The sequence below is a fragment of the Armigeres subalbatus genome, chromosome 3 (assembly GCF_024139115.2).
Source record: "Armigeres subalbatus isolate Guangzhou_Male chromosome 3, GZ_Asu_2, whole genome shotgun sequence".
In the NCBI taxonomy this organism is placed as follows: domain Eukaryota; kingdom Metazoa; phylum Arthropoda; class Insecta; order Diptera; family Culicidae; genus Armigeres; species Armigeres subalbatus.
Window position 1 is genome coordinate 426,799,579 of NC_085141.1, and position 25,910 is coordinate 426,825,488.

At 42.4% G+C, this 25,910-nt stretch overlaps 1 protein-coding gene across 1 annotated transcript; it reads left to right on the forward strand.

The window, feature by feature from the left end:
* Positions 1 to 311: 311 nt before the first annotated feature.
* On the forward strand, positions 312 to 25,369 carry LOC134224429 (putative polypeptide N-acetylgalactosaminyltransferase 9). The gene is made up of 4 exons (XM_062703770.1): positions 312 to 495; positions 561 to 1,245; positions 24,221 to 24,633; positions 24,689 to 25,369. Exons 1-4 carry the CDS (start codon positions 490 to 492, stop codon positions 25,295 to 25,297), a joined length of 1,713 nt encoding a protein of 570 aa, XP_062559754.1. The 5' UTR covers positions 312 to 489; the 3' UTR covers positions 25,298 to 25,369.
* Positions 25,370 to 25,910: the final 541 nt, after the last annotated feature.

Sequence of the window (25,910 nt, forward strand, 5' to 3'; positions counted from 1 at the left end):
AAACTTAATCGCCATCTGTGGACTTTTGATTGATGTCACCATCACAATGCTTGTACATCTAATCGTTATCAATCCATAGTCAAACATATCGCATCAGCAGCTGTCAACTGTATTGATTCAGCGCGCGAATCATTCTTCATAGTAGACACTAACAAGACAGTTTTGTGACGGGTACGCTTTTGCACTGTGATACGGGGCTCATGCTGGCCTAGAATAGACTGGGCTGCACTCCCCCATCGTTAATCGGGCGCACTGCGACGGATTCACAATTAAATGTGTGTAAAATTGCGTAATCAGCAAAGGCAGGAACACTTAGTGTTGGTGCCCATTTTCCATAATTGCTCTAGTACTTCCCGTGGGCGACTCGCGTCTATTCATAAACCTGTGCTCCCTTATCAGTTTAGCTACAATGCTTACCGTGCTCGCACCTGTCCGACACACTTCCAATCGGTGACAACTCTTTGGTTGCAGTAAAAAATAAAAAATAAAATGCGCGTAGGTAGTCGAAATTGCTGTAAGCGGAATTGAAGGTTTATGACGAATTATTTTTCGATTTGCAGTTGTCGCATTTTATGAAAGCACTCTTTTGCGGTTTGGTCATCTTAGCAAGCGTGGCATTCGTCTTCTTCGCCTACTATGGAAGCACTGCAACGCATGAAATTGTACAAACCGCACGTAGCAAACTTGTCGGCTATCTGCAGGTGAAGGATTCCGACTTACAAAGCTTAATATTGGAGGAAAATGGCACGTTTCCACCTGGTGATATGGGCCAACCTGTCCTACTCGATGAACCCATCAGTGGGGACATTAAAAAACAAATAGATTCCGGTTGGTCCATGCAGGGATTGAACCAGTACACGTCCGATTTGGTGTCCGTTAATCGAAGGCTTCCAGATATCAGAGACGAATGGTGTAAGGCGCCGGGACGATTCCTCTCTGAACTACCACCGGCGTCGATCGTCATCGTGTTCTACAATGAAGCATGGTCGGTGCTCGTACGCACGGTGCACTCGATTTTGGCGCGAACCCCACCGGAACTAATCGAGGAAATCGTTCTGGTGGATGACTACTCGACGTTAGCACACCTGAAAACGCAGCTGGCAGATTATTTCCGGCCCATGCAGAAAGTACGAATAGTGAGGGCCAGTCAACGTCAAGGACTGATAAGAGCAAGAATTTTGGGAGCAAAAAGTGCAAAGGCAGATATATTAACGTTTGTGGATGCACATTGTGAGGTGATAGTGGGTGAGTGCGAAATTTACCTTAGTGAATAGATCTGAATAGTAGTAGTCACAATATTAGTCGGATTTTTACACTATTTCTAAGACTAAGTTGAGCTGCCTACAGGAAATGGATCAACAATAAAAATGATCAGTTCCTTAACCTTCTAAATAGTAGGTGAATCAATGCTGTTGTCAATTCCTTGGTTATTTACTATTGACGAACCTTGATTTGCCATTTGTGGAAGAATGCACCGATTTGTTGCAGGTTGTGTTGAAAAAGCTAGCTTTATTTGCAAAAATAACACTGAATGGCTGAGACCATTTCGTCTTTTCGTCATAATCTCGAAAACCACTAAAAGATACACTTTTTTTGCCAAACTCATACGTACCAAATCAGAAGCTCAAGAGTTCTAGCAAATGGACGTTGCTTCCGTTGGTTTTAGCCTGTACGACGATGGACGGAAATACATGCCATATCTCTACCATCCAAACGTATACCTATAACAACTGTCGTCTGTTCATTTTCTGTTCTAAATCTACTAATGTGATAATCTTGATAGAGAACCGACTCGATAATCGTCATATCCAACAATTGTAGAAATGTGATTGATAAGCAGGCCCAATAATAAGGCTTCTTTGTTAAAGCCAGCGCAAAAATGTCGATTTGGATTATTTCTCTATTTTTTAACACTGATAATAGAATCCAATGGGTTCAAGAAATCAAGCTAATCTATATACAGAAGGTTTCGTGCAATACAGGCACATTTTTTTTTTTTTTGAATGAGCCTTTTAAAATATGAGTAATTCTCGCTGAAAGCGGGCCACTATTTACACGAGGTTCTTAAAATGTCAAAATTTATATTCTTTCGAAAGCTTTCGGCGAGTATATTAAGGATCCGAGTTAAATTCTTCAGAAAGATGAACCCCTCGTTAGTTATACACGAAATCATTTTAATGGACCCCTCGATTTTTGTCAATTCTTGACTCACCAAAACTATCATAACTCCAACATTTCTCAACCGATCGTAGAGATCAGCATATCGTTGGAAAGAGGAAGAGTGTATCCTCAATTTGCAATAATAAAAATAGAAGCAGCCATATTGAATTTGGCCGCCATCTTGGATTTCTTTTTGAAAACTATTTTTCCGCCAGGTTCGCAACCACCGATTTTGAATATTAATACATCGATGGAAAGCTTAGCTTATATTGTGCATTGTGTCCAAAAATCTCAGGTGTATGTTTTTTCTATTAAAAGTTATGTACGATTTACCAAATTATTTTTTGAAGGCCCATCTGACCAACGAACATTATTTTTATGGTTAATATAAGCCAAATATGTTATCTAAGCCAAATATTTTTCAAAACTGAAAAGCATATCTACAACAGTATTTTATTTGAAGGGATCAAAAGTTTTGAGCATAACGGAGCCGTTTTCAAGTTATTGAATAAAATAATTCAAGAATTTTGGTATTGGTAAATAGTACTTAACTTTTGATAGAAAAAACATACACCTGAGATTTTTGGACTAAGCTTTCAATCGATGTATTAATATTCAAAATCGGTGGTTGCGAACCTGGCGGAAACATAGTTTTCAAGAAGAAATCCAAGATGGCGGCCAAATTCAATATGGCTGCCTATATTTGTACTACTGTGATACACTTTTCCTCTTTCCAACGATATGCTGATCTCTATGATCGGTTAAGAAATGTTGGAGTTATGATAGTTTTGGTGAGTCAAGAATTGACAAAAATCGAGGGGTCCATTAAAATGATTTCGTGTATAACTAACGAGGGGTTCATCTTTCTGAAGAATTTAACTCGGATCCTTAATATACTCACCGAAAGCTTTCGAAAGAATATAAATTTATACATTTTTAAGAACCTCGTGTAAATAGCAGAGCATTAGTGATTAATCATAGATTTAATCATGATTATTGAATAATGGGTTATTTAATCATTATTCATTAATCATAATCATACAAAAAAATTGATTCAATCATTAATCACTAATCGTTAATCATAGAACTTTACACTTAATCATTAATCACTAATCATATTCATAATTGTTTTGAGTTTATTCATTAATCATCAATTTTAATCATTGCATGCATCGCTTTTATTCATTAATCTTTAATCATAATCATTTAATTTTCATACCTTTCAATAACCCTATTTGGTAAAAATATTCCTTGATAATTGACCAATATGCAAACCATTCAATTTAATTATTCATAATCATTAATCATTAATCATACCGATCTTTAATCATTAATCATACACATATTGTGTCAGCATTTAATCACGATCGGTAATCGTTAATCATACTCCAAACGGTTTATTCATTAATCGTAATCGTTATTCATTGTCAAAAAAAATTCAATCGTTAATCATAATCATTAGTCATTGTCAAAAATGATTAAATCATTAATCATAATCTTTAATCATAGAGTTGAATTATTTAATCTTAACAAATTTAATCATTCATTGGAAGCGTTATTCATTAACGCTCTGGAGTGGCCCGGTTTCAGCGAGAATTACTCATATGAGTTTACATAATCCTTAAACATTATAGTAATTTGAATAGTTTTTTCCATTTTATTTTTGACTAGTTTTATTTGCTAATTATTTAATACATGCATTCATCTCTTAGACTAGGTGTTCCGTGTTTTCTTAACACTATCATCCTTATTTGCTATGCTACATTTTTAGTTATTATTAATACATTTCAATTGCCTCTGCCCAATTTTTCCCTCTGGTTGAATTGAACCATGTAGGAATTACAATGTTTTCAACTTAAACTAAAATTAACCTAATTCATACTAAGGGTACAAGGAGATAATCGTTGCAATAGAAGATTGCAATGATTTTTGTCTAAAATTGGAAATTATTTTGTTGGACATTTGTTGCAATGTCTTAAAAATTCTAAAAATTCAATGAAGTTCATTGGTACTATACCACGGAGGCAGCTTCAGAATCATTTTCAAAATTTTATTTTTAATCCTCTGGAGTGCCTTCTTTCTGGTATTGCATATTGACACAGCATACAACATGCCTGGTCTAAAATAAGACAAATAAGACAAATAAGACAAATAAGACAAATAAGACAAATAAGACAAATAAGACAAATAAGACAAATAAGACAAATAAGACAAATAAGACAAATAAGACAAATAAGACAAATAAGACAAATAAGACAAATAAGACAAATAAGACAAATAAGACAAATAAGACAAATAAGACAAATAAGACAAAGTAAGACAAAGTAAGACAAAGTAAGACAAAGTAAGACAAAGTAAGACAAAGTAAGACAAATAAGACAAATAAGACAAATAAGACAAATAAGACAAATAAGACAAATAAGACAAATAAGACAAATAAGACAAATAAGACAAATAAGACAAATAAGACAAATAAGACAAATAAGACAAATAAGACAAATAAGACAAATAAGACAAATAAGACAAATAAGACAAATAAGACAAATAAGACAAATAAGACAAATAAGACAAGTAAGACAAATAAAACAAATAAAACAAATAAGACAAATAAGACAAATAAGACAAATAAGACAAATAAGACAAATAAGACAAATAAAACAAATAAGACAAATAAGACAAATAAGACAAATAAGACAAATAAGACAAATAAGACAAATAAGACAAATAAGACAAATAAGACAAATAAGACAAATAAGACAAATAAGACAAATAAGACAAATAAGACAAATAAGACAAATAAGACAAATAAGACAAATAAGACAAATAAGACAAATAAGACAAATAAGACAAATAAGACAAATAAGACAAATAAGACAAATAAGACAAATAAGACAAATAAGACAAATAAGACAAATAAGACAAATAAGACAAATAAGACAAATAAGACAAATAAGACAAATAGTACAAATAAGACAAATAAGACAAATAAGACAAATAAGACAAATAAGACAAATAAGTCATATAAGACAAATAAGACAAATAAGACAAATAAGACAAATAAGACAAATAAGACAAATAAGACAAATAAGACAAATAAGACAAATAAGACAAATAAGACAAATAAGACAAATAAGACAAATAAGACAAATAAGACAAATAAGACAAATAAGACAAATAAGACAAATAAGACAAATAGAACAAATAAGACCAATAAGGCAAATAATACAAATTAAACAAATAAGACAAATAAGATAGATAAGACAAATAAGACAAATAAGACAAATAAGACAAGACTAAGAAGAAAAATAAAGAAAGTTCCTCCAGGAGTTCCTTCGGAAGTTCCTCCGGAATTTCCTCCAGCAATTCCTTCGGAAGTTCTTCCAGGAATTGTCTACGAAAGTTCCTCCAAGAAATCTTTCAGAAGTTACTCCAGGAATTCCTCCGGAAGTTCCTCCAGGAATTCCACCGAAAGTTCCTCCAGGAATTCCTCCGGAAGTTCTTCCAGGGATGCCTCCGGAAGTTCCTCCAGGAATTCCTCCGGAAGTTCCTCCAGGAATTCCTCCGGAAGTTCCTCCAGGAATTCCTCCGGAAGTTCCTCCAGGAATTCCTCCGGAAGTTCCTCCAGGAATTCCTCCGGAAGTTCCTCCAGGAATTCCTCCGGAAGTTCCTCCAGGAATTCCTCCGGAAGTTCCTCTAGGAATTTCCCGGAAGTTCCTCTAGGAATTCCTCCGGAAGTTCCTCCAGGAATTCCTCCGGAAGTTCCTCCAGGAATTCCTCCGGAAGTTCCTCCAGGAATTCCTCCGGAAGTTCCTCCAGGAATTCCTCCGGAAGTTCCTCCAGGAATTCCTCCGGAAGTTCCTCCAGGAATTCCTCCGGAAGTTCCTCCAGGAATTCCTCCGGAAGTTCCTCCAGGAATTCCTCCGGAAGTTCCTCCAGGAATTCCTCCGGAAGTTCCTCCAGGAATTCCTCCGGAAGTTCCTCCAGGAATTCCTCCGGAAGTTCCTCCAGGAATTCCTCCGGAAGTTCCTCCAGGAATTCCTCCGGAAGTTCCTCCAGGAATTCCTCCGGAAGTTCCTCCAGGAATTCCTCCGGAAGTTCCTCCAGGAATTCCTCCGGAAGTTCCTCCAGGAATTCCTCCGGAAGTTCCTCCAGGAATTCCTCCGGAAGTTCCTCCAGGAATTCCTCCGGAAGTTCCTCAGGAATTCCTCCGGAAGTTCCTCCAGGAATTCCTCCGGAAGTTCCTCCAGGAATTCCTCCGGAAGTTCCTCCAGGAATTCCTCCGGAAGTTCCTCCAGGAATTCCTCCGGAAGTTCCTCCAGGAATTCCTCGGAAGTTCCTCCAGGAATTCCTCCGGAAGTTCCTCCAGGAATTCCTCCGGCAGTTCCTCCAGGAATTCCTCCGGAAGTTCCTCCAGGAATTCCTCCGGAAGTTCCTCCAGGAATTCCTCCGGAAGTTCCTCCAGGAATTCCTCCGGAAGTTCCTCCAGGAATTCCTCCGGAAGTTCCTCCAGGAATTCCCTCGGAAGTTCCTCCAGGAATTCCTCCGGAAGTTCCTCCAGGAATTCTTCCGGAAGTTCCTCCAGGAATTCCTCCGGAAGTTCCTCCAGAAATTCCTCCTGAAGTTCCTCCAGGAATTCCTCCGGAAGTTCCCTCGGGAATTCCGAAGGAACTTTCGGAAGTATTCCCGAAGGAACTTCCGGAGGAATTCCCGAACGAATTTCCGGAGGAATCCCCGAAGGAACTTCCGGAGGAAAATTCCCACAGGAGCTTCACAAGAAATTCCCAAAGGAACTTCCGAAGGAATTCCCGAATGAACTCCTGGAGGAATTCCCGGAGGAACTTCCGGAGGAATTCCCGAAGGAACTTCCGGAGGAATTCGAAGAACTTCCGGAGGAATTCGAAGGAACTTCCGGAGGAATTTCGAAGGAACTTCCGGAGGAATTCGAAGGAACTTCGGAGGAATTCCCGAAGGAACTTCCGGAGGAATTCGAAGGAACTTCCGGAGGAATTCGAAGGAACTTCGGAGGAATCGAAGGAACTTCCGGAGGAATTCGAAGGAACTTCCGGAGGAATTCCCGAAGGAACTTCGGAGGAATTCTGAAGGAACTTCGGAGGAATTCCAAAGAACTTCGGAAGAATTTCCGAAGGAACTTCCGGAGGAATTCACAAAGGAACTTCCGGAAGAATTCCCGAATGAACTTCCGGAGGAACTCCCGAAGGCACTTCCGGAGGAATTCCCATAGGAACCCCTGAAGGAACTACCGAAGTAACTCCTGGAAGAACTTCCGAAGAAATTCCTGGAACAACTTCCGAAGAAATTCCTGGAGGAACTTCCGAAGGAACTCTTGTCGGATTTTTCGAAGGAATTCCTGGCGGAACTTCCGAAGAAATTCCTGGAGGAACTTCCGAAGGAATTCCAGGAGGAACTCCCGAAGGAATTCCTGAAGGATCTTCCGAAGGAATTCCTGGAGGAACATCCGAAGGAATTTCTGGAGAGGATTTCTAGAGGAAATTCCGGAGGAATTCTTAGAGGTACTTCCGGAAGAATTCCTGGAGAAACTTTCGAAGGAATTTCTGGAGAAACTTCCGAAGGAATTCTTGGAGAAACTTGCAAAGGAATTACTGGAGAAACTTCCGAAGAAATTCCTGGAAGAACTTCTGAAGGAATTCCTGGAGAAACTTCCGAAGGAACTCCTGGAGGAACTTCCAGAGGAATGTTTGTAGAAACTTCCGGAGGAATTCCAGGAGGATTTACTGTAGGAACTTCCGGAGGAATTACTGGAGCAACTTCCGGAGTAATTCCTGAAGGAACTTCAGAAGAAATTCTTGGAGGAACTTCTGGAGGATTTCCTAGAGGAGCTTCTGGAGGATTTCCTGGAGGAATTTACGGAGGAACTTCCGGAGGAATTCCCGGAGGTACTTCCGGAGGTACTTCCGGAGGAACTTCTGGAGGAATACCTGGAGGGACTTCCGTAGGAATTTGTCTTGATTATCTTATTTGTACTGTTTGTCTTAGTTGCTTTATTTGTCTCTTTTATTTTGCTTATTTGTTCTATTTGTCTTATTTGTTTTTTTTATTTTCGATTATTTATCTCATCAAATTCCAATATTTGATTTCAATTTATATATTTGGTATCCTCGTGTTCCCAAATAGGAATACGCTTTTTTCTAGTGTCACGCTAGATTCAAAGCTGACGGACTTTCTATCGCTCTCATCGCTCCTTTCCTGCCGTGCGCCACAAGAAAATATGCTGTTGGCTGCTCTCCCGAAATGGTAACTTTTGTATGGAATTTAAAAAACTTGGTTGAAGTAAAAAGAACTTCCTGCAAAATTTATTGCGGTGACATATACTTTTTATTACATCAAAATGATCGTTGGAAAAATTCAAAACTTTTGTCAGTTGGGTTTTGCGAAATTCGGTTCCTTTGTGCCTCAAATCATCGGAGAGAGGTACTGAGAAGCGAAAATTTCAGTTGTACAATAGCTCAGTATTGAGACATTCATTTCAATTTGGGAAATAGTAGGTCCATGAAATTTTGTAGGAACATTCCTTGATAAATTTCAAAGAGATTGTCAGTTGGGATAAGCGAAATTCGTTCCCAATTCCGAGTTATAGACATTTTAGTACGAAAATAGCGCTCTACCGCGAGAGAGCTTCCCTCAGACCTTAATGTAGGCAATTAAAATGAAAATCAGTACGATAAACACATGCGCGTTTTAACCCATCCACTGGCGCATCTCACCCCGCATGGTTTCAAAATCAATATTTTTCGGGTGCTTTTTAAAAATCAAATTTCTGTGCAATAAAATGTACAATTAGATATCTGTCATCGGTAGTCAGTCGCAGATATGCTGTTCTTTAGTATGCGCTGATGAAAACTGGCTGAAATGGTGGTTTTCATTGATAAAAATGGCATTTTCCTTAACGTGGGCGTCCTACCCCCAGTTCCCCTACATAATTTTTTTCACAAGTTATTTACAATTGTGTTTTTATTCAAACATGTAACCCTTAAGGAACCCTATAACTTTTTATAACGGATAATTTCTTTAAATCTGATATTGGTGACTTGAGAGCCGAATTAGTGTCAAATGACATAAATGTCATGACATTCCGTGACATTTTTCTAATTGCGCTCTCATGGCTAACACTTTGTATTTAGAACAACGATCTGATTGACAAAGTTCTAGGATCCTTCAAGCATTGCATGTTAATTAAACATCCGAATTGTAAATAACTACTGAATTCAATCATTTGTACAACTTGTACTGCTAAGGTTTTTTTTCTCTAAAATATGTATGAACGATTGTATTCATATACACCTCTTTGGTTCTCCGTAAAATTATATTGGGGACAAAGTGTGCACTTGGTAAGAACTGATTTATTGAGGGCCATCAACATTGACAGTATTACACTAATATAGAGGCAAATCCACCTCGGTGGTTCGTTAGCATCATATGCAAAGGCGAGTTCTCTGTGTCGGCTGCATAATCCCTTTGTATCAAAATTAACAGGGTTTAGGTACAGTTATTGTCTGATGTGTTGAATTTGATAACCATCTACGTCTAAACTGACATATTCAATGGAAGATGCACTATTTAGTAATTTCGATGTAGTTAAATGACAGAATCGGGGAATGACTTACTTATTATGAGATCATACAAATCGGAAAGAACCAAAGAAAACAAGACCACACAGAAAAAGGGTGTCAGGCCATTAGGCCGAAGGCCATTTGGCCGAAGGTCATTAGGCCGAATGGTCATTAGGCCGAATGGCCATTAGGCCAAACGGTCATTAGGCCGAATTGCCATTAGGCCGAATTAGCAAAAGGAAAAAGTGAAAAATGAGAAGTTCTTTCTTCACCTTACGCCTCCTTCCTTCCTTCTTCTTCGTTTTTCCTTCTTCCTTCTTCCCTCTTCCTTCTTCCTTCTCCCTTCTTCTTTCTTCCTTCTCACTTCTTCCTTCTTCCTTCTTCCTTCTTCCTTCTTCCTTCTTCCTTCTTTCTTCTTCCTTCTTCCTTTTTCCTTCTTCCTTCTTCCTTCTTCTTTCTTCCTTCTTCCTTCTTCCTTCTTCCTTCTTCCTTCTTTCTTCTTCCTTCTTCCTTTTTAATTTTTCCTTCTTCTCCTTCCTTCTTCCTTCTTCCCTCTTCCTTCTTCCTTCTACCTTCTTCGTTCTACCTTCGTCCTTCTATCTTCTTCCTTCTTCCTACTTCCTTCTTCCTTCTTCCTTCTTTCTTCTTCGTTTTTCCTTCTTCCTTTTTTTCCTTCCTTTTTTCTTCTTCCTTCTTCCTTCTTTCTTTTTCCTTCTTTTTTCTTTCTTCTTCCTTCTTCCTACTTCCTTCTTCCTTCTTCCTTCTTTCTTTTTCCTTCTTTTTTCTTTCTTCTTCCTTCTTCCTACTTCCTTCTTCCTTCTTCCTTCTTCCTTCTTCCTTCTTTCTTCTTTCTTCTTTCTTCTTCCTTTCTTCCTTCTTCCTTCTCTCTTCTTCCTTCATCCTTCTTCCTTCTTCCTTCTTCCTTTTTCTTTCTCCTTTCTTTCTTCTTCCTTCTTTCTTCTTCCTTCTTCCTTCTTTCTTCTTCTTTTCTCACTCTTCCTTCTTCCTTCTTCTTTCTTCCTTCTTCTTTCTCCCTTCTTCCTTCTTCCTTTTGTCTTCTTCGTTTTTCCTTCTTCCTTTTTTTTTCTTCATTTTTTTTTCTTCCTTCTTCCTTCTTTCTTCTTCCTTCTTTTTTCTTTCTTCTTTCTTCTTTCTTCTTCCTTCTTCCTTCTTCCTTCTTCCTTCTGCCTTCTTCCTTCTTCCTTCTTCCTTCTTCTTTCTTCCTTCTTCCTTCCTTCTTCTTCCTTCTTCTTCCTTTCTTCCTTCTTCCTTCTTCCTTCTTTCTTCCTTCTTCCTTCTTTCTTCTTCCTTCTTCCTTATTCTTTCTTCCTTCTTCCTTCTTCCGTTCTACTTCTTCCTCACTTCGCACTACTCACTTGTCACTCCCCAGTTCGCATTCGGCCTAATGACCGTTCGGCCTAATGGCCATTCGGCCTAATGGCCTTCGGCCTAATGACCTTCGGCCTAACGGCCTTCGGCCTAATGACCCAGCATCCAGAAAAAGTATTATAATGAAGGTTCAACGAAATGCATAGCGTATAAATCGATATGCACTAGACTTGTGCGCTGATTGAAGTTTAACAGGCGGCGGCGTGGCAGCGTCACGCCGATGATGATCGACGGCGGCGTGGGTCGGCGTGAACTAAGTTCAAGCGTCAAAACTTCTCCGGAATTTCTTCAGCAGTACCTCAACTAGTTCCTCAGGTATTTCTTTTCATTTCTGCTGTTGAGATTTCGGTGAAATTTTACCGATTTCGGTGATTTATTTTAAGTGGATGTCATTCGAAAGTTCTTCCATGATTTCATCCAGAAATTCCTCCATGATATCGTCCGAAAGTTCCTTCGGGATGTCGTCCGGAAGTTCCTCCACATTTTTATCCGGAATTTCCTCCAGGAAATTCCACCAGGATTTCGTTTGGAAGTTCCTCCACAACTTCCTCCGGAAGTTCCTCCACGAATTCCTCCGAAAGTTCATCCAGGAATATCTCCGGAAGTTCGTCTGGAAGTTCCTTTAGGATTTCGTCCGGAAGCTCCTACAGATGTCGTCTGGAAGTTCCCACAGATGTCAACCGGAAGTTCCTCCAGGACATCGTCCGGAAATTCCTCCAAGATTTCGTGTGGAAATTTCTGCAAGATTTCGTCCGGGAGTACCTCCAGGATTTCGTTCGGTAGTTCCTCCATGATTTCGTCCGGAAGTTTCTCCAGGATTTCGGCCGAAAATTTTTCAATTCAATTCAATTCGAATTCGTCCGGAGGTTTACGTTCGAAAGATCATCCAGGATGTCGTCCGTAAGTTGCTACAGGATTCCGTCCAGGAAGTTCCTTCAATATTTCGTCCGAAAGTTCAACTAGGATTTCGTCCGGAAGTTCCTCCATGATTTCGTCTGGAAGTTCCTCCAGGATTACATTCGAAAGATCATCCAGGATGTCATCCGGAAGTTCCTACATGATTTATTCCGGAAGGTCCTTCAGGATTTCGTGTGAAAGTTCCTCCAGGAATTTCTTCGGAAATTCCAGAATTCCTACAAAATTTCCATCGAAGTTTCTCCCTTCTTTATGAATTTTCCCGGAAGTTTCTCCAGGAATTCCTCAGATATTCCATAAGAGTTATTCAGATTTTTAACGGATGTTTCTCTAAACTGTCCACCAGTTTTTCCTCGAAGAATTCTCCCCGGAGGTCTTCCAGAAATTCCTTCAAGAATTCTTCATAAATAACTTTGAGAACTCTCCGAAAATTTCCACTGAACTCCTTTCGAACAGAACAACGGTTCTCAATCTGGGGTACATGAACCCCTGGGGGTACCTTCGCCAAACCCAGGGGGGCCTAGAACGAAATGCTCAATGGCGGATGAATTATGACTTATTGATAAAGTTTTGACAATTTTGTATTTTTTTTTTTCTAAACTTTGTCTAGTACATAATATGCATGGTGATCAGTAAGTCATGGCCTATTGAATCCTGACCTCCACAACCAGTACAATGGATGAAGGGCTGTGAGACAAAACATCAAAAGGGCAAAACCTCGAATGAACAAATTTTGAAAAGTTTCTATGCAATCTACCAGGCCAAAACAGAATGGAATCTAGAGTCTACAGATTTGAAAGCCTCCATTTGACAGACATGTAGACTTTTTCCCGAAAAGCTCAGTTGCTTCGTTGCAAGAGAATTGGAAGCATCCTTCTACGGTTCTCGGAAGCCTCCTTTCAAGTGTCCCTGAAGCCTCATTTTAAGAGGTTCAAAAACTTTCTTTTAAGAGGCCCGGAAGCCAATGCCCGAAAGTCTCCTTTCAAGAGGCTTAAAAGCCTCTTTTCAACAGGCTTGAAAGCCTTAATTTTAAAAGGCTCGAACGAGTCTTTTGAAAACGCTTGAAAGGCTCCTTTCAAAAGGCTCATAAGCTTCCTTTTGAGTGGTTCGCAAGCCTCCATCAAGGAGGCTCGTATTTTTTTCCTTCAAGAAGCTTGGAAGCGTCCACTCAAGATACTCCAATGCCTCATTTTAAGTGGCTAAAAAGCCACCATTCAAGAGGCTCGAAAGGCTCAAAAGTGTTTTTTAAAAATACTCTGAAGCCTCCTTTCAGGGGGCTCAAAAATCGCCATTCAATAGGCTCGGAAGACTCTTTTCAAGAGGCTTGGAAACCTCCTTTCAAGAACTCGAAAACGTCCCATCAAGATGCTCGGAATTCTTTTTTTAAGAAGCTTGGATGCGTATTTTCAAGAGGCTCAGATGCGTCCTTTCAAGATACTCAGAACCCTTCTTTCGAGTGACTCGGAAGCCTTCCATAAAATGGCTCGTAAGGTCTTTCAAGAAGCTCGGAAGCCTCCTTTCAAGAGACTCGGAAGCCTTCTTTCAAGAGGCTCGGAAGCCTTTTTCAAGAGGCTCGGAAGCCTTTTTCAAGAGGCTCGGAAGCCTCCTTTCAAGAAGCGCGGAAGCCACCTTTCACGATGCTCGGAAGCCTCCTTTCAAGAGGCTAGGAAGCCTCCTTTCAAGAGGCTATGAAGCCTCCTTTCAAGTGGCACGGAAGCCGCCATTCATCAGGCTCTGAAGCCTTCTTTCAAGAGGCGCGGAAGCCTACTGTTAAGAAGCGCGGAAGCCACCTTTCAAGATGCTCGAAAGCCTTTTTTCAAGAGGCTCGGAAGCCTTTTTTAAAAAGGCTCGGAAGCCTCCTTTCAAGAGGCTCGGAAGCCTCCTTTCAAGAGCTTAGGAAGCCTCCTTTCAAGTGGCTCGGAAGCCTTTTTCAAGAGTCTCGGAAGCCGCCATTCATCAGGCTCTGAAGCCTTCTTTCAAGAGGCGCGGAAGCCTACTGTTAAGAAGCGCGGAAGCCACCTTTCAAGATGCTCGAAAGCCTTTTTTCAAGAGGCTCGGAAGCCTTTTTTAAAAAGGCTCGGAAGCCTTCTTCCAAGAGGCTCGGAAGCCTCCTTTCAAGAGGCTCGAGAGCCTCCTTTCAAGAGGTTCGGAAGTCTCCTTTTAAAAGGCTCGAAAGCCTCCTTTCAAGAGGCTTGAAAGCTGATCTAGCAGAAGTCCTAATTATTTAGCTTCGCTGGACCAATTAATTGGAACTCCATTCATAGTGACAATATGTCTGCTAGAAGGTTTCAAATAAGAAGCTCTCGGCTTATGTGGGAAAATTATAAGCTGAGTTTCAGAAGCATTCGGGAAAATTTTCCATTTTAGCAAGCATGTAAATATCCAAACTATTTTGCAATCCACTACAATTGACACGAAGGCGTCGCCCTTTGGCGAAGGACACGAGTCATCTGCAAACAAAGATTGTTGACAACCTGGTGGTAAATCAGGTAAGTCAGAAGTAAAAATGTTATACAATATGGGCCCTAGTATGCTGCCTTGGGGAACACCAATTCTTACAGGTAATCTACCAGATTCCGAATTCTGATAGTTTATCTACAGGTAGCGATCTGATAAATAATTTTGGATCAGTTTAATAATGTACAGAGGAAAATTAGAAATTCATAAGTTTTACAATCAAACCTTCATGCCCAACACTGTCAAATGCTTTCTTTATATCCTTTAGATTTGTTGAGCCGAATTAAATTCGTAACTCATAATAACTGCTGGGTGGTTGAATGTCTATGGCGAAAACCAAATTGCTCATCAGCAAAAATAGAAAAATAGAATTGTCATTAATATGAACCATCATTCTATTTAAAATATATTAAAATATTCTATTTAAAATAATCTTTTCAAACAGTTTGCTTATTGAAGAAAGCAAACTGATTGGACGATAACTGGGCAAATCTCGCCAAATAAGTTTCAACGCGGGATCGCGAGTTCTTTGATATTGCCTTCGCCTCACATTTTTAAGACGGATCAGTAGGTGAAGATCGTCGTCAATAATAATGGAGTTGAATTTAATTTCACATTTCGGAATTGCAATTAAATTCGAATTAAGGCTTGGACAATTAAATTTGTCAAAGATACGAGAGCATTGTCAATATCACTTTTGGTATCGAGAGGAATATCATCAAAATTCCTATCGATATACATTTAATATAAATCCCAATCAGCTCTATGATAATTAAAAGTAGAACTTATTGGATTATAAATGGGTTCTTGTGAGATTTCAAACGTCACAGGAAGGTGATCAGAGTCAAAGTCAGCATGAGTTACCAATTGGCCACACAGCTGGCTTGAAACCGTTAAAACTAAATCAATTGTAGAAGGATTTCGACTGGAATAAAAACAAGTTGGTCCATTGGGATATTGAATAGTATAATATCCCGCAGAACAATCTTCAAATATTTTTTCTTAGGGTATGCGATAACACACTTTTTCCTAACGAAACGAAACGAAACGAAATATAGATTTACTTCCGAGTTTTCGAAACGATACGAAATCAGGGTCCATTTAATTCGAAAATTTTCGAAACGGAATTTATATTAAATTGGTTTTATATTATGTACGGAATTTCGATTTCACTTTTCAAAGTGAAATAACTGTTTTGCGATAAATAGAGTTATAATAAGAGAAGTAGTGGTCTGTGATAAATTGCCTCATTCCCGTTTATATACCATTGCAAATAAGGCAATACCCCAGCATTTGTGCCGCTTTGAAAGCAATACATCGTGGAGCGTGTGTAGTATCTACTATACGATCAGCATTCAGTGGACGGAAGAAGGGGCGAGGCCTAGCCCTCGTATGTGGAAGACATCGTACTTCGACAACAAGGTGTTTAAAAAGCACAATACTCTCTTACCAGCGGCGAGCAGCTGGTAACAGTACTCTCGCGTGCATGCGATGCCGATGCCTAGGAAAGTCCACCCTAGGAATGGGAGGCCACCGGCTTACTGGTGGACTCAAGCAATTGCGAACCTGCGCCGCGCCTACCTACGGGCACGGAGGCGGATGCAGCGAGCACGCACAGAAGAGGAGCGTATTGAACGACGGGTGGTGTTCGTGGCTGCTAGAGCCGCTCTGAAGACTGAGAGTAGATCAAGCAAAAAAGCCTGCTTCGAGGGCCTGTGTCAAAGTGCCAACGCGAATCCATGGGGTGACGCCTATAGGGTCGTAATGGCCAAGACACGTGGTGCGATGGCCCCTACAGAGCGGTCTCCAGAGATGCTGGAGAGGATCATCGCGGGGCTCTTCCCACGTCACGACCCAAGCCCCTGGCCTCCCTTCGTGGAGCTGCCAGGAGCCAGGGTGGCCGACGAGGGAAGAGTAACTGTGGCGGAACTTGCAGGGATTGCACAGTCCCTTAGTGTAGGTAAGGCGCCAGGACCGGATGGTATTCCGAACCTGGCCATTAAAGCGGCCATTGCCGAGGCTCCCGAGATGTTCAGATCTGTCATGCAGAGATGCCTGGACGAGGGAGTCTTCCCTGAAGCATGGAAAAGGCAGAGCTTGGTCCTATTGCCAAAGGCGGGAAAACTACCGGGGCATCCGTCGTCATATAGACCAATATGACTACTTGATACGGCAAGGAAGGTGCTCGAGAAGATCATCCTCAACAGGTTGTTGATACGCACGGAGGGAGCGGATGGTCTATCGAGTAACCAGTTTGGCTTCCGAAAGGGTAAGTCGACCGTAGACGCTATCTTGTCGGTTACCAAATCCGCGGAGATAGCTATCCAGCGTAAGAGGAGGGGAGTTCGCTATTGTGCAGTAGTGACTCTTGACGTGAGGAATGCTTTCAATAGTGCCAGTTGGGCAGCTATTGCAGATGCGCTCCTGCGTCTTGGAATTCCCGAGTACCTGTACAAGATTCTCGGAAGTTACTTCCAGAATCGAGTACTGGTATACGACACGGAGGCGGGTCGGAAGTGCGTTGACATAACCTCCGGGGTTCCGCAAGGTTCCATACTGGGTCCGGTGTTATGGAACGTCATGTACGACGGTGTCTTGAGGTTGAAGTTCCCGGTGGGCGTGACGATTCGCTGACGATATTACGCTGGAGGTCTACGGCGAATCGATCGAAGAGGTGGAGTTGACTGCAGCCCACTCGATCGCAATTGTGGAGGAGTGGACGAGTTCCAGGAAGTTAGAACTGGCCCACCACAAGACTGAGGTGGTTGTTGTTAACAACCGAAAGTCGGAGCAACAAGCGGTGATAAGGGCAGGCAACTGCACGGTCACCTCTGAACGCTCCATCAAACTCTTGGGGGTAATGATCGACGATAAGCTCACCTTTGGTAGCCACGTCAATTACGCCTGCAAGCGTGCCTCCACAGCAATAGCGGCATTGTCCCGGATGATGTCCAATAGCTCTGCGGTTTATGCCAGCAAGCGCAAGCTTCTGGCTAGCGTTGCTCTGTCCATACTGAGGTATGGGGGGTCAGCTTGGGGCACGGCCCTGCGTATTAACTGCTACAGAACGAAGTTAGAAAGTACGTATAGGCTCATATGCCTAAGAGTTGCGAGCGCGTACCGTACCGTGTCGCACGATGCACTTTGCGTCATCACCGGTATGATGCCTATCGACATAGTTATCGGTGAAGACATAGAGTGCTTCGAAATGCGCGGCACGAGAGGCATCCGTAGGACTGTCAGGTTGGCCTCAATGGTCAAATGGCAGCGTGCGTGGGACAGTTCCACTAAGGGTAGATGGACACATAGGTTGATACCGGAGATAGGTACGTGGGTCAAGAGGCGCCATGGGGAAATCACTTTCCACCTGACCCAGGTCCTTACAGGCCATGGTTGCTTCAGTACCTACACCGGTTCGGACACTCGGCCTCGCCCGAGTCAAGGTTGGGGCAGGCGTAGGCACCGCGTCGGCAAGTCCCTCTGTGTGCTGGCGAATAGGCCCTATCGCAGAAAGGTCAATTTGGGGTGCACGCGGCATCATCATTCTTGATACCAGTCGTGCAGAGGGAAGCAGGCGCGAAGTCGACCCTGCCCACCTTCCGAGGACATAGGGCGTGGTAAGGCCACCTGGAAAGCCGGCAATGCGCTGGCACGCAACCATGCTCTTCTTCTAAACAAGCGAGTCACGACGTTCGATGCCGCACGGACCCGCCGCTAACCTCGAGGGTGCGTCATGTACTGGCCCCCCTTTGAAGCCTTACTTTCTGGTTGTACCGAAGGGACGATGGGCTTGGCGGCAATGGAAACGGTTTAGCTGGTCGGGGATGCAGTCCTGCCTCCCTCATTGGAGGTGGCCCCTAACCCAGCACTTCCTGGTCAACCCAGGATGTCTGTTGAGCAGATTCCCCCTCCATTGTTTAGGAAGAAAAAAAAAAAAAAACACACACACACGGGTGGCTTTCAATGCCCTGCATACAAGAAGGCGATGGCGGGCCGGGATTAATGGAGATCATCCAGTTGAATCTCAATCATTGCGACACCGCACAGCAACTGTTGTGGCAGTCGACAACAGAAGCAATGTGTGACGTGGCAATTATTGCTGAACCGTATCGGATCCCTTCTGACAACGGCAACTGGGTGACTGGATTCATCGGGGATTGCGGCTATCCAAGTGATGGGCAAATTCCCTATTCAAGAAGTGGTAGACAGTTCAAGCGAGGGTATCGTAATCGCCAAAATTAACGGGATCTTTGTGTGTAGCTGTTACGGAAGGTGGACTTTGGAGCAGTATAACCGGATGCTGGACTCACTCACGGAGAAGCTGATCGGCCGAAAACCGGTAATCATCGGAGGCGACTTCAACGCTTGGGCAGTGGAGTGGGGAAGCAGGCTGACTAACCTCAGAGGCTACAGTTTGCTGGAGTCGTTGGCAAAGCTGGATGTCAGGCTGTGCAACGAAGGTACCGTTAGTACATTTCGCAGAGATGGCAGGGAGTCCATCATCGACGTCACGTTCTGCAGTCCGTCGCTGGTGAGGAACATGAGCTGGAGAGTTAGCGATGACTATACACTACACATAGTGATCACCAGGCGATTCGGTATTGTGTTGGAACACGAATGCCGACGGTACGGCGAGAGATTAGGAATAGCGGGCGAAAATGGAAGGCGAAGGACTTCGACAAGGATCTTTTTGTCGAAGCACTTCGAGCAGACAGCGGCGGTTCAAATCTTGATGCAGATGAGCTGACATAAACTCTTGCGAGGGCATGCGATGCGACTATGCCAAGGAGACTGGAGCCAAGAAGAAGCCGGCGGTTAAATTACTGGTGGAACGAAACTCTTCCCGACTAGAAGGTCATATCAAAATTATATCAACCTATGTTATTATGTTATACTAAATTTTTATAACAAAATTTGATAGAAACATGGTGCAGGATGTTGTTAAAATATCAAAATTTCTATCAAAAACTACACTACTGGAAACAAAAAACTATCAAATTTTGTTACAACTTTATCATAAAAATAACATATTTTGATAGAAATTTTTAACACAATCAGATACAAAATATATTGTTTCTGTTCAGTTGGAATTTTTACAGGTCGTGATAGGTCTCCAGATTGTGATCAACAATCAGAAATTTTTGTTTGTGTTCGAACAAGAATATTTTTCAAGAAGATGAAACTAACAACATTACAACTAAGGCATTCTCAAATTATACCAGCGTTGTGATATCTATGGCTGGGAGACTTTGCTACATCTATTTTAATTGCCTACTGTTGGGCAATTCGGTGTTAAGTATTTCTTCAAATCATATTATGATATAATCCTGTTACAACATTTGAAAGATAATGGCTATTGAGAACAAAATTGTATCAAAATAAGTTATAAATATCACAATATGTTAAAATTGTGTTCAGTTTCTGTTATGCTCTTCTAGTCGGGTTGCTAGTCTTCGTGCTGCGTGTCTCAGAGCCAGAAGACGCTTTCAGAGAGCAAGGTCCGAAACAGTCAGAGAGGAGCGTAAGATAATCTTCCGTGAAGCTAGATCGGCCTTCAAACGGGAGATTAAAGTCAGCCAATCTAACTGCTTCAAGGAGTTGTGCCGGGAAGCTGACGCTGATCCTTGGGACAACGCTTATCGGGTCGTTCCAGCGACGCCAGCGGAAATGTGTCCTACCAAGCTGAAGATCATCGTTGACGGTCTCTTCCCGCACCATGATTCTACGATGTGGCCGACTACTCCGTACGCAGATGAAGACGGAGTAACCATTGCAGGTATGCAAGTCTCCAACGACGAGCTGTCATCAGTGGTAAAAGGTCTGAAGATAAAGAAAGCTCCGGACCCGGATGGAATTCCAAACGTGGCTCTAAAAACTGCGATACTGGCGTTTCCAGATTTGTTCAGGATGGTGCTGCAGAAATGTCTAGCAGATGGTAACTTTCCGGATAGGTGGAAGATCCAGAAACTAGTGCTGCTGCCGAAACCAGGGAAACCGCCGGGAAATCCAGAATCGTATAGGCCCATATGCCTGCTGGATACACTGGGGAAGCTTCTGGAAAGGATTATCCTTAATCGGCTGACGCAGTTCACTGAGGGCGAGACCGGCTTATCGGAAAAGCAGTTCGGATTCCGAAAAGGCAGATCGACGGTGGATGCAATCAGGACAGTCATTGAAGCTGCAGAGAGGGCGTCCAAGAAGAAGAGGCGCGGCAATCTATTCTGCGCTGTAGTAATGATTGACGTCAAAAACGCTTTTAACAATGCCAGCTGGGAGGCCATCGCCGCAGCGCTGCACGGTATGCGGGTTCCTGACTACTTGTGTAGAATCCTTGAAAGTTACTTTCAGAACCGGATCCTGGTTTACGAAACGAATTCGGGGCAGAAGTCGATTAGGGTTACGGCAGGTGTTCCGCAAGGTTCCATACTAGGCCCAACGCTGTGGAACATTATGTACAACGGAGTTCTAAAACTGAAGTTGCCCGAAGGCGTGAAGATCTTCGGATTCGCGGACGATGTCGTCCTTACACTAACCGGAGAGTCGTTTTTTTTTCTCGTTTGTCGGGTGAAGATCACTGCGTCCAGATTTTAGGACTATTGTGATATACCCTTTTGCTGTGAAATACGCAAGTTATCTCAGTAACATGTTTGTCACTGAGATACCTTGGTATCGACTGAACTCAAGACCATCTATTATTGATGAATAGAGATCCTGAGTTACAGTATGTGACTCCCCCATTCTGGCGAGACTAGCTTTATGAAGCCAACCACGTCCTTGGGAGATAAGATCCATATGTCAGCAGGCCCTAAAAAGGGCTTGCTGAGAACTTTGAACCTACGTTGGGTGAGCGCACTGCAATAGCAGAGGATGTGTTCTGATGTTTCTCTCTCCTCGTCACAGAAGCGGCAATTTGAGGTTTGGATTGCTCCGATCTTTTGTAGATGGTATCTGCAGGGGCAGTGTCCAGTTATTAGACCGGTGTAGATTTTGAGATCCCTTTTGTTGAGACCTAATAGTTGTTGGGTTTTCTTGGGGTTAATCGTTACGAGCCTTTTGGATTGGCTCGTATGGGGAAGTGCATTCCAGTTTGATGTGATTTGACTGACCATATATTTGTTCAGTTACATTTTCCATTTTTACATTTTTCTGAGATCCCGCAGAAGGGCTCAGGGCCAATGAACCTTTCATTAGATCCATTCCTGGCTAGCTCATCAGCAATCTCGTTTCCCTCTAGACCCGTATGTCCTGGGATTCAATATAGGTAGACTCGATTGCGTATGGATAAGTTTTTCAAAGCCAGAATGCATTCCCACACTAGCTTTGAGTTACAAGTGTAGTTATTAAGCGACTTAAGTGCCGCTTGGCTGTCAGAGAAAATACATATTTTTGCAAATCTATACTTTCTCCTCAGGCATAATAACACGCATTCTAATATTGCATATATTTCCGCCTGAAATACTGTGGGCCACTGTCCTAAGTGGACAGAAATTTTGTTGTAGGGCCATAGATTCCGGATCCTGTCAGATTATTCATTTTCGAACCATCTGTGAAGAAATTTATAGAGCCTGTTGGAACGCTGGGTCCACCTCCTTCCCACTCCTGGCGGGAAGGAATGAACACATCGTAAGGTAAGTCATAATTGACTACCGTTTCCATCCAGTCACTACAAATTCCTATTGCGGGATTTATGGCAAATTCATTTAATATGCTGAGGTGACCCGTAAGGTCTCCCGACAGCAGTGTTTTTGTTCTCTTTAACCTTAGAGCACTTTTTTCCGCTTCCAGCTTTATGAATTGATCTAACGGAGAGTCGTTGGAAGAAGTAGAAAAGCTGGTGGCGGAAAAGACCGACGCAGTTGAAAAATGGATGAACGGAGTCAAGTTGCAGCTTGCTCACCACAAAACAGAAGTGATGCTGGTTAGCAACTGCCGAGACTCGAGAGATCCAGCGGATCCAGATTTCCGTAGGAGGGCACAACATACCGTCCGTGCGGGCTTTGAGGCATCTAGGAGTGATGATCGACGACCGGTTGAATTTCAACACCCATGTGGACTATTCCTGCGAAAAGGCGGCTAAAATGGTCAGTGCGTTTGCAAGGATCATGCCAAACGTGGGTGGTCCTAAAAGCAGCAATAGACGTCTTCTGACAGCAGTAGCATCCTCGATACTGAGGTACGGAGCTCCAGCCTGGGGAGCTGCGCTCAAGACGAAACGTAACCGCAGAAAGTTGAACAGCGTGTTTCGCCTAATGGCCGTTCGAGTCGCGAGTGCGTATCGAACCATTTCCTCGGAGGCAGTTTGCGTTGTCGCAGGGATGATTCCAATCTGCATAACCCTAGCAGAGGATATCGAGTGTTACCAACGGAGAGATACCAGAAATGTGAGGAAGACGGTGAAACTGGACTCTATGGTGAAGTGGCAGCAGGAGTGGGACAATGCGGTTAATGGAAGGTGGACCCACCGGCTCATCTCCAATGTGTCGACGTGGGTGAACAGGAAGCATGGTGAGGTGAACTTTTACCTTACACAGTTCCTGTCCAGACACGGTTGTTTCCGCCAATATTTGCACCGGTGTGGCCATGCGTCATCGCCATTCTGCCCGGCGTGTATCAACGTGGAGGAGACTCCAGAGCACGTGATATTCGACTGCCCGAGGTTTGCGGAGGCACGTAGAAGAATGCCTGCCATAAGGGCGGACAACATCGCAGAGCGAATGTGTCGCGATGAAGGTACGTGGCATTTGGTAACCAGAGTCGTGTCCCCCCCCCTGTAAACCCTTGTAAAAAAAGACAGACATGTGTTCAGTTCGACGAGCTGAATCGATTGGTATATAGCATTCTACAAAAAGTTCGATTTTGGAGTGAAATGATAGCCTTTCGGTACAACTTTGTTGTACGAGAAAGGCAAAACGTCGAGGATCTATCGTTCGTGCCCTTCAAAGTGACGGTTTGTAGCACTTTTTCGAATGTAGTTGGTGACACGACACCTGGTACTGGCCTGATGGGATAACCGTGCGGGAGTTTGAACCAAACTAAAAAAAAAACGGTGCTATTGGGCGGCTCCCTGTCACCTACCATACCATTAATTAACTCCTGTTAGACTACAAAATACCATTTGCGTGCCGCCCACATCAACCTTCCCAAGTCTTTCAAACCGTTCTATTTCGTCAAATTTATGCTTTATGTCAACTTTAGGAACTGCAATATGAGTTTTAGAATAAATCAGTGAACGATTTTCCAATGGAATCTGTGGAAGTATTTCCCAAAACGATTCTCAAGATATTTACAAAAAAATGTCTCAAATATTTTTCGCAAAAAATACTGGATGAATTTTAGGAATTAACAACTGGATGAATATTACAAGAAATGTCTTATGAAGTAGCTATCGAAGGATTTCCAAGATTCGTTCCATACACTTTAAATGATTTACACAATTTTGTATTCCATTCACACAAAACGGGTCTCTTTTAGAACAACACTTAGATGAGCGAAAGTTACACAGCCACAAAAATGCCTCGTAGGGTCGTGTTAACGGTCCTTTTAATCGTGTAAACGTATGTACAGATTTCTGGTTTCATAAGGAATGTAATACTGTTGACAATATTGAGATCCGACCTTCGATAACCTCAAGCGAGCCATTTTGTGACTGTGTAGCTCACGGGTTCCAGCATGGACTCTCTAATTAAAACAAATTACACAAATCGTTACAGGTTGGCTAGAAGCCCAGCTGGATCGAGTGGCCCGTGACCCGACCAGCATTGCGATTCCCTCGATCGATTGGATCCACGAAGACACGATGGCGTTGAACGCGAAATCCTCCCAGCTCTACTTTGGCTCATTCGATTGGACGGTGAACTTCCAGTGGAAATCCCGCAATGAGAAAAAGGTTAAAGCGGAAAATCCGTTGGAACCGTTCGACACTCCGGTGATGGCCGGAGGGTTGTTTACGATCAACAAAACGTTTTTCGCCCACTTGGGTTGGTACGATGAAGGCTTCGAAACGTACGGAGCGGAAAACATGGAACTGTCGTTCAAATCGTGGATGTGCGGTGGGTCCATGCAAATAGTTCCTTGCTCGAGAGTTGCTCACATTCAGAAACGAGGACATCCTTATTTAACAGGGGTAATGTTTAGCTTTTGACTTATAGCGTCTATTTTATTAATTTCATTCGTCATAGAACACCATGGGTGTTATCAAACGCAATACAGTTCGCCTGGCCGAGGTGTGGATGGACGAGTACGCTCAGTTCTACTACGAGTCCTTTGGGGGGCCAAAGTTTCGAGGGGAATTTGGGGATGTGTCATCGCGAAAACGGCTGAGGAAGAGTTTGAACTGCAAATCATTCCGCTGGTATATGGAAAATGTGTTTCCGGAGCAATTCGATCCTTCTAAAGCCGTGGGCCGTGGTGAATTTCGAAACGCATTAAACGGAAAAAAAGAATGTCTGGAGTGGCCCCCGAAACTGTCGGAGCATGGCGTGAGCAGATGCCACGGTCACGGTGGCCACCAATTGTGGTTCTTCACTGCCAATGGAGAGGTTACCCGAGAGGATCATTGTTTGGATTACGATGGAAAAAAGCTGGAAATGATTCGCTGTCACAAAATGAAAGGCCACCAGCTGTGGGTTTATGATGCTAAGTTGAACCACTTCGTCCATAAGGTTTATAATCGATGTTTGGAGTGGGTAGATCGGAAGCTGGAAATGAACGATTGCGACGAGTCTGAGGTAGGTCAAAGATGGTTGATTCAGCATTACAATGCTAGTAATCTGCTGGTGAAAGAATAATGATTGTATAAAAAACGAACCAATTTGTACTATAATAGTATTATTTATATTGTATTTATAAAATAAATTGATTTTGTTTAAAAATGAATTCCAAAACTAATTTGTACCGAAAATAAATCCTTTGCATACCCAATACTTTATTACCGTTCGCAAAATATTCCACGTAGTAATGATGGCAAATAAAACGTTTACTCATTGAGAATCTGTAATAAGTAATATAAACATAATTGGAAAAATTATGGTAAATATATGAAAATGTAATAAATATAATAAAATTAACGTATTATTACGTAATTAACGATAAATAATGTAATGAATATAATGACTCTCCCTCGGGGCCGTCCTTAGCCGTGCAGTAAGACGCACGGCTACAAAGCAAGACCATGCTGTGGGTGGCTGGGTTCGATTCCCGGTGCCGGTTTTTCGGATTGGAAATTGTCTCGACTTCCCATAAAAGTATCATCGTGCTAGCCTCACGATTTTTTTTTTTTTTGAGCAAGGGTAAACGGAAATCTGCAGCCAGACACCTGAGGAGGTTAACTCAGGTAGTGTGGGGATGGGTATGTCATGTAACTCTTACCCGACCCACTAAAACCAAAACCCTTTCGCCAGT

What these genes read in the sequence shown, in the direction of transcription:
- LOC134224429 (XM_062703770.1), top strand. An exon ending in ACATTGTGAGGTGATAGTGG is followed by an intron (nt 1,246 to 24,220) that starts GTGAGTGCGAAA and finishes AAATCGTTACAG; the next exon opens with GTTGGCTAGAAGCCCAGCTG. An exon ending in GACATCCTTATTTAACAGGG is followed by an intron (nt 24,634 to 24,688) that starts GTAATGTTTAGC and finishes CATTCGTCATAG; the next exon opens with AACACCATGGGTGTTATCAA.